At 44.5% G+C, this 15,681-nt stretch overlaps 2 protein-coding genes across 4 annotated transcripts in view; one reads left to right on the plus strand and one right to left on the minus strand.

Annotated features, from left to right (window-relative positions):
- Positions 1-968: 968 nt before the first annotated feature.
- On the minus strand, positions 969-10,943 carry ENY2 (ENY2 transcription and export complex 2 subunit). Of its 3 annotated transcripts, none has more exons than XM_072151322.1 (5): positions 10,920-10,943; positions 10,042-10,118; positions 4,206-4,276; positions 1,837-1,911; positions 969-1,170 (listed from the first exon to the last, which is right to left on the minus strand). In XM_072151322.1, exons 2-5 carry the CDS (start codon positions 10,107-10,109, stop codon positions 1,094-1,096), a joined length of 291 nt encoding a protein of 96 aa, XP_072007423.1. In that variant the 5' UTR covers positions 10,110-10,118; positions 10,920-10,943; the 3' UTR covers positions 969-1,093. The 3 variants fall into 3 exon arrangements, with proteins under 3 accessions (XP_072007423.1, XP_072007422.1, XP_072007424.1); XM_072151321.1 differs by lacking the exon at positions 10,920-10,943 and adding an exon at positions 10,640-10,793; XM_072151323.1 differs by lacking the exon at positions 10,920-10,943 and adding an exon at positions 10,539-10,557.
- NUDCD1 (NudC domain containing 1) overlaps positions 10,941-15,681 on the plus strand; it is a 67,148-nt gene continuing 62,407 nt past the window's right edge. The window contains exon 1 of the mRNA XM_072151319.1: positions 10,941-11,170. Within this exon, the coding sequence (XP_072007420.1) occupies positions 11,053-11,170 (118 nt within the window). The 5' untranslated portion in view covers positions 10,941-11,052. The remainder of the gene's footprint in view (positions 11,171-15,681) is intronic.

The raw sequence follows: 15,681 nt of genomic DNA on the forward strand, positions 1-15,681 counted from the left end.
CAGTATATGGGGATTTTCCTATTGATCTATAATAGTGTGCCACTGGCACACTATTATAGATCCTGCTGAATGACAAGCCTGGGGTTTTCCCTCCATGGGAGCGCCGTGCTGGGCAATCTCAATCCATAGAGATGAATGGAGCCGAATGGCCATGTGCTACCCTCTGCTCCATTCATCTAGGGGAGTGACGAGTGGTCCAAGGGAGGTACCTCAGACCCCATCGGCCCCCTTCTCGTGATCGAACACCAAGCATTTACAAATAAAAACTACAGGTCTTTATACAAAAAAAATAAGCCTCCACACGAACCACATTGAGAACAAATACAAAAGTTATGGCAAGTAACAATGCAAAAAGTACTTTACACAGATGACAGTTCTTAGTGACAATGTGTGGATGTCTGGGATCTTAGGACATTTACCATCAGTTTCTATCAGTTTAATGATGGTAAATGTGTCCTATACGTCACAATTGTGGAAATATAGAGTTATGCAAATTACCCTGGGGCACTCCGAGTGTCTCAGGGAGCCCTAGTATTTTAATTTATTTACCCCCCCCCCCCTCTGTAGCGCTAGTGGTCTTGTCCCCAGGTTACGTACAAGATCGGTTCTGTAGATTTGTTCTTAAGTTGAATTTGTATGTGAATCGGAACTGTAAACTTTATCATTGTAATCCCAGCCAGAATTATTTTGGATTTTAAAATTGTTGTATTGTCATAAGAACCAGGAGTAACAATAAATCTTCATTACAGACGCCTGTTATAGCTGATTATTGTAGCCTAAGGATAAAGTACAGTAATTACCAATATCCAGAGGGCCGTTTGTAACTAGGGGTCGTCTGTAAGTCGGGTGTTCTTAAGTAGGGGACCGCCTGTAGTACTTATTACAAATATTTTTTGGGGAAAAAAACATGTAAACTACAACTAACCAGGAGGAGATGATGATTGGTGCATTACAAGAACACCCAGGAATTATTTGGCCTGATTTCATTTTATTAAAACATGCTACAAATTATGTCATAAAAAAAGACTTGGAAATGGAAAACAAAATTGTGCAAAAAGACACGTCACATAAAAAAAAATATAGGCGGATGAAGTTATAGACTGGCGTGCTGGGCGAGGAAGGCTCTTATCCTCTGTAACAGCTCCTTCTTCACACTGTCAGGCACCAGGGCTGGAAAAGAGCAAGAAGAGAAGAAATCACTACATAAAGAGACAAACCCTATGTATACACATATATACACTATGCCAACCAGAATACAGTATAGGCACAGGCACCTCATTTTACAAAAAAAAAAAAAAAAAAACAAGGAAAACTTGCAGCCCCCCCCCCCACTACAGAAATGCACAGCAGCAGCCGCTCATTATAAAAAAAAAAAAAAAACTCAGTACTCACCTCCAGCGCTCCCAACACCTCCTCCTCCCTCACTGCAGGAGCACTTCCCCCTCACACTGTGTGAGGTTACACAGCAGACAGGGGGAAGAGGCGAGGGAGCGGATGCAGGGGGGGGGAGGCGCAAGAGTTTTCCTGCACAGTATAAGAGTATGTGAAGCAAGAGCATGGTGAGCTCTGGTAGTGGTACCCAGAGCACTTCTGGCTCATTAGCATAATAATAAAAGTTGATTTTACAACAAAGAAGATTCCCTATGACCATTTGATCACACGCTGTCCCAGATGCTGGGTCCTCCAGAGACCCACCTGAGCGCCACCGCAGCATTACACAGATTCATGAATGTACGGATGTAATACCTACCTGTCTATAGTGTCTGTGGGTCTGGATTCCTCAAGAAATATTTGACAAACTTATATTCAGACACAATTTAGAAGATCACCACTCACCTCTGCCTTTAGGGGTGATCTCTGAGACCAGATCATCGACGGTGACGTGTTCAAGGCCCTTCTCGTTGATGACATCTGCAAGAACAGGAGACTCTGGTGAGAAAGTGGAGTCCAGCACAACTCATGTGACATCAAAACAGAACTAGGACCATGCCGCGGGAGGACAACGGCTCAACATGGAAAATCTCATGACAAAATTCTTCTCCTCCACTTATCCACGGTCGTACTTTCTATCCAGCTGCTGCTAAACTACGACTCCCAGCATGCTTTCTGACACTCCTATCTGGGAATATGGTCACATGGGTGACTTCATCTCAGGAGCCACACAATCTACGCTAGTTATAAGTTGTGTTATGGCCGTGGCTGTTTACAAGGTGGAACAATGGTCGGCCGGAGGCTTCGGTGGGTAGGGTAAGGACATGACCGTCACACACCAGTGCACAAAGAACTAGGTCAGAAGAATGAAGGACTAGACAGTAGGCCGTACACCTCAGCTCGTGTCAGCAGACTGTAATACTGCCCCCATGTATAGGACAATGGTGCAGGCACCAGCCCTCGGGCAGCACGATACAATGGTGTTTGTGAAGCGAAGGTGTGAAAGGGTCAAGAGTCAATGACAAAGGGAAACGTTCAGATGACACATGAATATTATAATTGTCTCGTCATTCAGAAATGATTCCCCAGAATTTCTGATTCCGACTTTCTCAGAACTGTGCTGGGCCTAAGCGTGACGGCAAGGCGAATACGTTATTGTAGGGATCATTTCCAGGAACGATTTGTTTGTGACAACAGAGGAGTTGACCTATTTCTGAGCACTTCCGGATTTTACTCCATTTCACTCGATTTTACCCCATTAAACTACCAGCCCTCCCTCAGGAAACGGATGACATATCCTTTCTAGCATCACCTCTTATGTGAAATCTCATCCATTTACCTATAATAATCGCCTCCAAAGTCATTTGAGTTAGAGATGAGTCACTTTTAAAGGCTAAAGGGGAGTGTTTCTCCAGACCCCTCCATCTTTAGTTCTATAGCACCTAGAAACATGATACTGGTGTCATTTTAGATCAGAATAAAAAGCTGAGGGTCTGGCTGGTTGGGACCACCACTGATCATAAGAACAGAACAGTCAGGAATTGGGAGAACAAGGTCCCGCTCTCATCTCATCTTTCAAATAACAGGAAGGAATTGGATTTTTATCTGCAGATCACATTTCCAACTGTGTCCAACTTTCTGTACCTCTTGTTCTGTAGTTCAAAGATCCACGACAGAAGAGAATCCTATCTTTAATATGACACAAGCAGCATGCTTCTAGGTGCTATAGAGCCTATGCCTCTTACACACTAGAGAATGTGATGCATCCAACTCATATCAGACTTTTAGGGGCAGATTTATCATGCGCTGGCGCTACTGTAAGGGGCATCTGAATTAAAGCTCATTTTGCAGCCTTGAAAAATTACTAAATTAATGAAAAATTATGACTTTTTTTTTTTTTTTTTTAAATAAAGTAAATATGTGATTTCACATTAAAAAAAAGGGAATTCTGGAAGGGACATTTCACACCCTACCTGGTAGTATAATGGGGCATAATCTGGTTCCTTTTAAGTCCCAAAAGTATAAGCATTATTGTGCCCAGAGAAGTCCGCAGAGAAGGGAGGGTTAGCAGGAGACAAGGTGTTATGATATATCCCAAAAATAAAATAGGGGAAGAGTAGACTTTTGGTTATCAACAGCGCAGTAATTCAGCTGGAAGCTCCAACTGGAGCCAAATCAAGCACTTTATTGACTTCTTCCTCTTTATAGGTAGACTACCAGCAATTTTGACCACACAAAGTTGTGTTCGGTATTGTCCCCGGTGATCTGCATTTATGTTCCAGGATTGTAGCTGGACTCCCGTGTGCCATCTCACAGCACGGCTCCTCCTTTCTGCTCTAAATAAGAGCCGTAAAATGCTTCTGGTTAGATATGACAGCAGAGGAGAGCATGTGGGGAGCGGTTTGAAAAGAGGAGCTCAAATGAACAGAAGTGTGAGGAGACGACCCAGTGCTTCCAGTCTAGCTACAATCCTGGAATATAATTTTTTTTTTCTCCCCACAATACTAATGATACTACACAATAGACTCGCAGGTACGGTTACCCAGGTCTCCAGGGACAATAACTAGCACGGTCTTGTATGGTCAAAGCCGCTGGTAGTATCCCCCCAGCATCACAATAGATGTATAAACTACTTTCAGGGATATTTTTTAAAAATTACCATGAAATTCGACAAACTGTACAGTCAATGTGTGGGTTATAGAAGGATCAGTGATGGTACCAGTTGTGTGATGAAGTTTAGCCGCTGTATTCATCGTCCAGGAGCCAGTCCTTACCTTTACAGTGCGCCTTCAGCTGGTCCCTCCATCCACATTCAATGAGTTTTGCTCTCAGCAGGTCTTTAAGGCTTTAAACAGAAAAAAAAAAAATAATAATGAGATAAATACACTGTAATATCTCTATGACCGCAGCGAAGGTCAGACACCTCTACAGGAAAGACCATCAGTGTATCCCCCCATGTATTACACCTCAATGATACAGACATAACAATGTCCTATAGTTGTGCCAGTCTGCAGGATCCGGACATGGGCAGTGTTTTAATTTTTAATCCTGCAGAAAACATTGTGGTTAAAGGAGTTGTACCAACTTTTATTGTTATTCCCTATCCTGTAAATAAGGGATAACAATCTGATTGATGGGGGTCCGGCTACTGGGACCCTCACAGTTCACCAGACCCATTGAGGATGATGCTGCTGCAGAATGAGTACGTGTCCTGCTGCTCCAATCAATACTAGAGAGGGGTTCTGCCTGTGCAACCCGGACATATTGCCAGTTGAACAGCCAATATGGCGAATTGACGATCCTAGCCCAATCATGGCCATGCTTAGTTACTAGCGGCGTCAATTTAATGGACTGGCTGTTTGGCCGCTTATCTGGCAATATATCTGGATCACACGTGCAGAACATCGGGTCCCTTGTTGCTATTCAATACTATGGGAGCTTCAAAAATTGCAGAGCACAGGACAGCTCCTGTACTCACATAGACAGGGAATGTGAGTGCCGAAGAGCCCTGTGCTGTGCTCTGCAATCTAATAAAAGGAGCCGCAGGATGCACGAGTCTCTGGGCGGGACCTCGTTCTTCCATTTGCTGAGGGGTGTTCTTATGATCAGTGGTGGTCCCGACCAGCCAGACCCTCAACGAGAGGATTTTTATATTCTGTGGATTGGAGACGACTTTAATTTAATAAAATACAATTTTAAACAACAATTTGTCATTACAGAGCCAACCCTCTTAGGCTTTCTGCACATGGCTGAGCATAGCACACAGCTGAGGTCTCCTCACCCCTCCATCTCCGCACCAGGAGTGACTGTCGCCGCAATCCAGCAATACACGGGACAAGTCACGGTGCAGCGAGACACAAATAATGTGGAAACTGTACATTTTTTACTGTATTTTTATCTGTTGCTGTCCATTGGTTACACATCAGACGTACCTGACGCGGGGCGACAACCTTTACCATACTAACACAGTACAGACACAGAGGAATCTAGTAAAACCCGGCTACAATACAGGAGACTTTCCGCTCATCTGCACAATAGGCTTTCGGTCGTGACCTCAGAAATCTCTAGAAATGTTATTTGGATATTCCTTAGGTCATTGTTCTACTTGATGGAAGGAGATAAGGGAAAAAAAAAAAATCACATATTTCTCACACCTGACAAAGACGACACAGAAATCCGTGCAGGTCATGTACATCACAACAAGCGACGTCTGTGCCACCTATTCATGCCTCCAGACGCTGAAAGGAAGGCATGTCAGGTATGTGCGCCCATGGGGGACCCGCGGACCACGCTTCATGGATTTCTTATTTTAGACTCGGTCTTAATCCTTCAGCACCAGAAATTTCGTCATATAATGACCTTAAAATAACGTATTGCTAAAAATGGAGTGAAAGCATTCCAATCAAGTGGGAAAAAAAAATATTTAGTTGTTTTCCACTGACCTGTTGCCTTTGAAAGAAAATATTGGAACCTATCCTATTTGATCATGGACACAGATTACAGAAAGCAACAGAAGTTTATGGATCTTCAAAAAAATAATGACAGCAGTTTTTCTTTTTTTTTGTACTGATGAGACTGGGAAACCAGGTGTTATTGGGGTTTCCTAACTTGCTGAATGGCGAGGATGTCAGTCATGAGACCCCAACAGATTACAAGAACAAGGGTCTGATTCCGGGGCATCAGGAATCCTGTTCTCATGAACGATGGAGGTCCCAGTGCACAGACCATCCACTGATCAAACTATTAACCCGTTATTGTATGGATAGCTTGTGAGTCCAGACTAAGCTTCTACAAAACTAAAAAAGTGCCTGTGATTTACAATAACAGACCCCCGTGCGATTCATTAGTCAATTTTGCAAGAAAGAACGAGGAAAGGGATGACAAGAAGGATAGGGACAAATAGTTCTGTGCAGAGTTGCACCTCAGTGATGTGACCTTACAGAGCCGCAGATATTGTACATTCCCTTCACGCTCACACGATTGTTCAAAATGAGGGAAGGTCAGGCCGTGTGAGGTCCAGTGAAAGTATACCTGACCCATAATATATATATACATACACACACCGGCCACTTTATTAGGTACACCTGTCCAACTGCTCGTTAACACTTAATTTCTAATCAGCCAATCACATGGCGGCAACTCAGTGCATTTAGGCATGTAGACATGGTCAAGACAATCTCCTGCAGTTCAAACCGAGCATCAGTATGGGGAAGAAAGGTGATTTGATGCCTTTGAACGTGGCATGGTTGTTGGTGCCAGAAGGGCTGGTCTGAGTATTTCAGAAACTGCTGATCTACTGGGATTTTCACGCACAACCATCTCTAGGGTTTACAGAGAATGGTCCGAAAAAGAAAAAACATCCAGTGAGCGGCAGTTCTGTGGGCGGAAATGCCTTGTTGATGCCAGAGGTCAGAGGAGAATGGGCAGACTGGTTCGAGCTGATAGAAAGGCAACAGTGACTCAAATCGCCACCCGTTACAACCAAGGTAGGCAGAAGAGCATCTCTGAACGCACAGTACGTCCAACTTTGAGGCAGATGAGCTACAGCATCAGAAGACCACACCGGGTGCCACTCCTTTCAGCTAAGAACAGGAAACTGAGGCTACAATTTGCACAAGTTCATCGAAATTGGACAGTAGAAGATTGGAAAAACGTTGCCTGGTCTGATGAGTCTCGATTTCTGCTGCGACATTCGGATGGTAGGGTCAGAATTTGGCATCAACAACATGAAAGCATGGATCCATCCTGCCTTGTATCAACGGTTCAGGCTGGTGGTGGTGGTGTCATGGTGTGGGGAATATTTTCTTGGCACTCTTTGGGCCCCTTGGTACCAATTGAGCATCGTTGCAATGCCACAGCCTACCTGAGTATTGTTGCTGACCATGTCCATCCCTTTATGAGCACAATGTACCCTGTAACATCTGATGGCTACTTTCAGCAGGATAATGCGCCATGTCATAAAGCTGGAATCATCTCAGACTGGTTTCTTGAACATGACAATGAGGTCACTGGACACAAATGGCCTCCACAGTCACCAGATCTCAATCCAATAGAGCATCTTTGGGATGTGGTGGAACGGGAGATTAGCATCATGGATGTGCAGCCGACAAATCTGCAGCAACTGTGTGATGCCATCATGTCAATATGGACCAAAATCTGAGGAGCTTCCAGCACCTTGTTGAATCTATGCCACGAAGAATTGAGGCAGTTCTGAAGGCAAAAGGGGGTCCAACCCGTTACTAACATGGTGTACCTAATAAAGTGGCCGGTGAGTGTATGAGTGTATATATATATACATACATACATACATACATACATACACACACACACACACACACACTTTACAGAACTTGAGGACAAAAAGTACTTGGCAGGGTTAACTTTTTACCAGAATAACGCACAAGGCAAAGTATTATATCCCATTTTCAGGTACCACTTAAAATATAACTTTTATATTTGAGAAATAAAAATAAAGAAAATTATTTTCCAAGCAAATAAATTTCTTTAAAAACCCAACGTTTGTGTGGAGTGTGTCATTGTATTCAGTATTTATTGTTTAGTACAATAATCTGTGCTCAACTATTGATTTTAGCAATGGCTCTGTGTGAGCTCCGCTGCTGAGCTAATTATGTAGTTGTAACACTGTATCGAGGGGTATATCGTTCTTGACAGTAGTCGTCAGTATTTATTAAATGTTCATTCATAGACACTAGGTGTCATTGTTGGTTCTATTATCTCAGACTCATATAGTTATATCCCTCGGTATACGGTTTTAAACACTCTGTCGGCACTATCCACATTGCAGCAATTGCCGACATCGAATAGTCACGGGGAAACAGGCCGTGCTAAGTTGCGCAGGCGCGCGTGCCGGAAAGCTCGGTGACGTCACCGGCTCTCCAGCACTTCAGAATCCGGCGCTCGCCCGGGTGCGCCATGCCCTAGTGCCTAGAGAAATAAGCTAATATAACTTATAAATCGTCGATAGGGGCTTTATTCTACTAATAAAAATATGCTCCGGCACCAGCTTACCCTGAGCTGGTGCCATGTACAGTATATGTGTGTAAGAACTACCACTTTTAAGTAGTAGGTTTCCTTTAAGAGCAAATTAAAAACAAAGTGCTTATCAACTATCCAGCACTAGTGGTGCCAACCCCCATTAGAAAATGTGGCTACAATACTATAGATACCCAGTACCATCGATTGTTAAAGGGAACCTGTCACCAGGGACCTCATTTTCACTATAGACAGGTTGCAGAAGCCCATGACACCTGCAGTGCACATCTGCCTCTCTGCCTTTTCTAAGCATTTGCATTACAATATAATTGTGTGTTATAACTTACTTTTGCATTCTGACAATATCCTGGGGTAGTCACATGGGCTGGGTTTGGTTTGGATGCATTTCAAAATACATTATGTAACTTGTCTGTGTTACTCACTCCTCAGATCTTGGCCCCCACCTTTGTGCTCCTGTACAGCTCCTCCTCCTGCTTCTTCTCAGAGGTCACAGCCTGGTCAGCCTGCCATCAGTGGGGGAGGAACAAGCTTTACAGGAGCACAAAGATGGAGGCGGCCTGCAGCTCAGACAAGGCACATGTTGTTTTTTTGAATGCATCCAAACAAAAGTCCAACCCCTGTGACTACCCCAGGATTTTGTCATAACACACAATTATATTGTAATGCAAATGCTTAGAAAAGGCAGATGTGCACTGCAGGTGTCATGGGCTTTTACAATCTGTCTTCAGTGAAAATGAGATCCCTGGTGACAGGTTTCCCTTTAAGGGGATTAATTAACACAAATTTAGTCTCAATGGATTATAAATTGTACCCTACCACATCTGGTCCCTCATTCTGCCAGAAATTGTGTGTGGGTATTATTTTTGTGTCAGCATGAGACCCGCAGGACGCATTAAATCTACCATCAAAATCCATCCCGATAAACCAGGAGCACTTACTCATAGTCCCAGGCACTGTGTCTGTGGTAATCTTCTTATATTTGTTATCTATGGCTTCCTGCCTTCTGAAATCAACTTTTAAAATTATACTAATGAACCAGAAGGGCTCTGGGGCGTTACCAGAGCCCCTCTCTGCTCTAGCTTTACTGACTGCTGCATTATACAGGAGAACTAACCTTCTCTCACTGTGTGAAATTACAGCAGGGAGAGGCGAAATGCAACAGTCTTGAGCTACACCATGGAGGACACTGGTAACGCCCCCAGAGCCCTTCTGGTTCATTAGTATAATTTTAAAAGTTGATTTTAGAAGGCAGGAGGCCAGGGATAACACATATAAGAAGATGACCACAGTCCCAGTGCCTGGATCTATGAGTAAGTGTCCCTGGTTTATCAGGATGGATTCTGATGGTAGGTTTTATTTAGTGTGCCCTGCTGGTCTCATACTGACAGCAAAATAAAACCCAGACTGGCAGAAAGAGAGGTCAGCAGGTTCTGCTACTAATAACTACTACTTTACTAGAAAGGAGCCAGCCGAGAGGGGCACACAGAACTCATTCTCTGTAATATCTGATCCCGTGTGGTGTGCAGGTGGCACAATGTCTGGCATTACAGCAGGTATTGGCCATATGTAGCCACCTGTGGTTAGTGCAGTACTTACCGCTCCCTCTCCCCGGTTTCTATCAGCTTCTGGTTGATCACCGCTCTCATCTGAGCATCTTTATTCATGGTGAAGACCTGGAGAGACACACACATCATGTTACACATCAAGAAATAAGCCAACAGCCCCTCTAGTACAATGCATCGTATTGTATTTACACTGCATTGTCTGGCTGCACAGAGAACCCAAGACCCTGCAAGTTCCTAAACACTGACCCCCCCAACCCCCATGAGTGGCTTCAGGGGGGGGGATGTCCTCGAACATAGGTATTACTCTATTCCATCACTTAAGCCCTGTGCTAAGTGACTTTTCCTGTACAAATTGCTAAAGTTTTAATGCACAACTTGGTAGAGGGAGCACAGAGCACAGCAGTGTGAGGACACGCCCCCAGTGCACTTAGGTTACAGTCCTCGAACATAGATGCATTTTAGTCCGAGAGAGAAGATATATAGACACTATAAAGGGGGACACCGGAGAGAGATAGAGACACTATAGACAAAGTTTTGGTCGTTATATCCAGTTCCCTCCAGTAGAGCATCCCCTGTATGGCGCCCCCTATGTTCGGCTCCCTGCCCCCGTTACTATGAGCAATCCTCACCGGGGCCTCGCTGCTTTCCCAGAGCGAAGTGGCTTAACCGGAAGTCCCGTCCAGTTACTTGGCAACCACCTCCAAAGCGGAATATTACGTGCCGGCGCGCGCCGTAACGTCACTTCGGTCACATGACCAAAAAAACTAACATTTTCTCAATTGCGAAAGTGTATTATAATACTAATGTTTTATAACTTGTAATGAAGCCAGAGTTTTCTTATTTTTTTAAATCACATACAAATTTCGTTATTTTTCGAATGCTCTTTGATATGATAGAAAACTACATTACCCGGCATGCTCCGCCGCCGCGGTGCAGCGGTTAATGAGGCGTTTCCGGTTTGGGCCCCATTGTACCTGGTGTAAAGGTGCCGCACGCTTTAGGTTCCGGCCGCTGTTGTACGGGTGACAGGGCTCGCCGGGTGATGATGGAAGCGGCCAACTGCTCCCTGAGGGTGAACAGGCTCCTGCTGGACCCCAAGTTTGAGAGCTACAAGCTATCATTGGACCCTCTTCCTTGTTATGGGGTGGAGCTGGATACAGGTGAGTGTGTAGCAGTTACACGTGTGCGGTGTCAGGAGCTGAGCCCTGGGCTGGAGTTACTGGATCATGTTGTAGGAGGGTGACATCCACCACACTGCAACTTTGTAAGGAAAACTGCATCATGTGACCTGCTGATAAAGTGCTACATTGGGCCGGTGTCCATAACCCTTAGAAAGTTGTTTTGGCAACCAAATTGCATCTATGTGATGCTGCAGCTGCCACTGGTGACTGCACAGTGTAAAGAGAACCTGACAGGATGATTTGGGACACTAAACCAACTGTAGATCCTTATGGACTGGTAGTTTATTGCCCCACATCTCTGTTCGTGGCTATATTAAAAAATAATCACATTGGATCAGAGCTTTCTGTGCTTTTGCAGTCATTCAGCGAAGCCGACATAGTCCATCCTGGCTCCCTGCTGTAGGTGTGGTTCATGCCCTGTGAACCGAGGGTGCGCTACTCCAGCTTCAATAAAGCAACACTCAGTCTTGCCTACACCAGAGATGAGTGCAATGTGCCTTTTCAGACTCATCTTTAGGTAATCATCGCCACTGACTGAGATTTAACAGGGCGATTAAAGAGAATCTGTCAGGCAAATTAACCACCCAAAACTAAATATATTTTCATAAACTGCCATTAGAAAGCATTACCCCTATCCCTACATTGTCCCTCTACATGCATGTAAACCTAAACCAACTGGTACTAAAGCTGTATGCAAATGACCTGAGATCTGTCCAATGAGTCATTATCATATTCAGCTCTCCATGTGCTTCCTGGTGCTGGCGGCCCCTGCAGCCTGTGTATGTATGAGATACTCCTATACACATGACTGACAGCCTGTATAATGATGTGAGGTATAATGGTGTAATGGCTCCTCCATGTGTTTCCTGGTGCTGGCGGCCCCTGCAGCCTGTGTATGTATGAGATACTCCTATACACATGACTCATAGCCTGTATAATGGTGTAATGGCTCCTCCATGTGCTTCCTGGTGCTGGCGGCCACGCCCCTTGCAGCCTGTGTGTGTATGAGATACTACTATACACATGACTGACAGCCTGTATAATGGAATGGGGTATAATGGTGTAATGGCTCCTCCATGTGCTTCCTGGTGCTGGTGCCCCTGCAGCCTGTGTGTGTGAGATACTCCTATACACATGACTGACATCCTGTATAATGATGTAATGTATAATGGTGTAATGGCTCCTCCATGTGCTTTCTGGTGCTGGCGGCCACGCCCCTTGCAGCCTGTGTGTGTATGCGATACTACTATACACATGACTGACAGCCTGTATAATGGAATGGGGTATAATGGTGTAATGGCTCCTCCATGTGCTTTCTGGTGCTGGCGCCCCCTGCAGCCTGTGTGTGTGTGTGTGATACTCTTATACACATGACTGACAGCCTGTATAATGATGTGAGGTATAATGGTGTAATGTCTCCTCTATGTTCTTCCTGGGGCTGGTACCCCCTGCAACCTGAGTGTATGAGATACTCCTATACACATGACTGACAGCCTGTATAATGGTGTAATGTCTCCTCCATGTGCTTCCTGGTGCTGGCGCCCCCCTGCAGTGTATGAGATCCTCCTATACACATGACTGACAGCCTTTATAATGATGTGACAGTCCTGGTGCTGGTGCCCCCTGCAGCCTGTGTGTATGAGATACCCCAATACACATGACTGGCAGTCTGTATAATGACTGCAGCCTGTATTGGTTTTGGTGTCCCAAATCACCTGAAAAGATTCCCATTGAAGCTGTGTTTCATGCACCAGGACGAATAACAAGACGAAACGCATGTCGCTGGTTCCCAAATGCAAAGTCTAAACACAGCTCTGTTTGTGAGTAACTCGTGCTCACTATGTGTGAATACGGACTAAAAGGGTCGGATACTCTGATGCACATTTCCTTGACCAAACCTGGGACAGGTCTCCAAGCTCTCCTTTTGCCAGAACGTAATCCAGTTCTGGAGTTCTGGCCAGCACATGGTTGGGGCTCACACACCGAGCATTGTGTTTTATCCCTAACGTTCCTGTGTTCTTCCTCCTGGAAGTCTATGAATAAGGCTTCCTGTACTATAAAAAAAAATGTACAGGCACCTGTCTGTATTAAATTAGAGAAACGGCCGCTTGAGCGGCCGATGAAGATCAGATGTGAGATTCTTATCTTGAATATGGCAACAGCAGCGTGTTTTTATGTGCTACAGAACTGAAGATGGGGACGTCTAAAGTGACTCTACCACTGCAGCCTTTTAAAAAGTGACTCATCTCGGGCAAAATACGACACTTCTTTGCTCATTTTCGCATGACTTTTGAGGTTATTTGGAGGGGGCTGCTAGTTTAATGGGGTAAAATCTGGTGACAGGTTCCCTGTAAGGGCCTGATTGTAGTGTCGCTAAAACAACAATTTTGATTCTCCAATTATTATTGGACGCGGCTTCTAAGGGATTAGATGGCTGTGATTGATGTTATAACTGAACTTATAAGTTAAGTATGTACACCCCCAGGATGATGGATTGTAAACCAAGCACGCTGACATACTGTGCACCTTCTGGCAGGATCTGCTCTTGTTTTAGCTTCTTAGGACCTTGAAGCTGAAAAGTTTTAAAAGTTATGCAAATGAACCTGAGGGGCTCTGGTCTCCATAGATGTCAATGGAGCCTGGAGCCCCATAGGTTTATTTGCATAATTTTTAAAACCTTTATTTCTTAAAACCAATAGCATAAGACACTTAAAGAAGATTGGATCCTGCCAACGTTACAGCAGCAAAAAAAGTACAGAGAGTACAGCACAAACAATGACAGAACATGAATATTAGAGATAAATGAACAAAAAGAAAAGAAATTATAAAAAGAAGACAAAAAAACAAGGCAAGCAATGTTTGGGGGGGACCTGACGGCTGAGAAAAAGTCTGCAGAATGGGAGACCACCATAATCTCCTTACATGCTTTATGTCATATGTTCATCCAAATTTCAGAAGTCCCATAGAAGTCATTGGAACGCGGACGCCATCTCCATCCTGCGTTCCATTGACTCCTTTGGGTCTCCCGGACGTCTGGCTGGTGTGGAGCGGGTTGTGCTGATCAGTGCTAGTGTATAAAATACATTGTTACACTCTAATAGAGTTGTATGAAGTTTATCCCGATCAAATTTTTTTCATTTTTTACCCCTTTATCTCTGGAGACTAAATGTTCCATTCCTCCCTGTAGTTTTAATATTTCACCACTAGGTGGCACCAAGGGACCAGTCACCGTTTTCTCACTTGTTCCTGATGAGAAAAAAATTGTAATGAAATAATTTTTTATACACATTGACCAGATTTTTTTAACTTTTTTTTGTATGAAGAAGCTGCCAAACCTATGTACCGTTCACTTGTATAGAACTTTACTGTGCATGTGCAGCCAATTCCAGGTTTCCTTGATTTCCAGAAATTTGTACAGTTCCCGCAGGATACGTAGACATTCTCACTTTTCTCACTTGAATTTTTATTAGGACTCCCAAAATAAATTCAATACAGTATGGCATTGTGCTAAAAGCACCCGTAACAGACTGCAATACCGAATAATAAGAATTCTTTATATAGCGCACACAGATTACGCAGCGCTGCACAGAACTCGCCAAACCAGTCCCTGTCCCCAATGGGGCTCACAATCTAATCAACCGACCAGTATGTTTTAGAGTGTGGGAGAGAACCAGAGGACCCGGAGGAAACCCACGCAAACACGGAGAGAACATACAAACTCTTTGCAGATGTTGACCTGGGTGGGAGTCGAACCAACTTAGGACTCCAGCGCTGCAAGGCAGAAGTGCTACCCACTCAGCCAATCATCCATTGAGTGGCGCCACATTTATCACGTCTGTTTCGGCTGTGCTGGAAATTACGACTTCTCCTAATTGGGTTCCGGCTTTAGCGCGATTCTGTGCCAGGTCAGACCAGACAATTAGCTCTATAGTATACAGTAAAATCTCTTTTAGCAGACTCCCCATTTTTGCACAGAAAATTTAGTTTTTTAACCCCGTGCTGCAAACCACCGTAATAAGACCGGGCACTGCACGCTGTCTAGTTGGGGGGGGGTTACCCTAACCTCAGCCGTTTCTGGTACAGGGGCCGCTGGCCTGTAACTTCTGTGATCGCTGAGGTTGTCTGATTGTAAACATACAAAGGTTTGATTCCGTTCACTGGCTGCAAGCAGAGATCTTGAAAATGATGGGAAAAAAAAAGCATTATAGGTTAACTTACAATATGTCTTCATATATTATAACCCAACAGACAGTAGATGATCTATCAGTGTCCCAGTGCTTGGACTGACAATTTCTCCGGTTTCTCGCCCGCCTTCCCCCGGGAGCGGCGCTGATTGCGACCCAGCCCGGTAATTGGTTAGAATATTTCAACATCCCCCCGCGTGATTTCCGTGACCCCAGACTGATTGGAAGTGTTAGATGCAGACATCATCTACTCTTTCCCGGTTAAATAATATGAAATCTTGAGGAGTTTCCATGGTAACTGACTGC

This window comes from Engystomops pustulosus, chromosome 5 (assembly GCF_040894005.1).
Source record: "Engystomops pustulosus chromosome 5, aEngPut4.maternal, whole genome shotgun sequence".
NCBI lineage: Eukaryota > Metazoa > Chordata > Amphibia > Anura > Leptodactylidae > Engystomops > Engystomops pustulosus.

Bases quoted from the DNA above. Each gene is read 5' to 3' on its own strand.
- ENY2 (XM_072151322.1), bottom strand. From the start codon at position 10,109: ATGAATAAAGATGCTCAGATGAGAGCGGTGATCAACCAGAAGCTGATA. The intron at 4,277-10,041 runs GTAAGTACTGCA...TTCTGTTTAAAG, and splicing joins GAAACCGGGGAGAGGGAGCG to CCTTAAAGACCTGCTGAGAG. The intron at 1,912-4,205 runs GTAAGGACTGGC...CTGTTCTTGCAG, and splicing joins GCTGAAGGCGCACTGTAAAG to ATGTCATCAACGAGAAGGGC.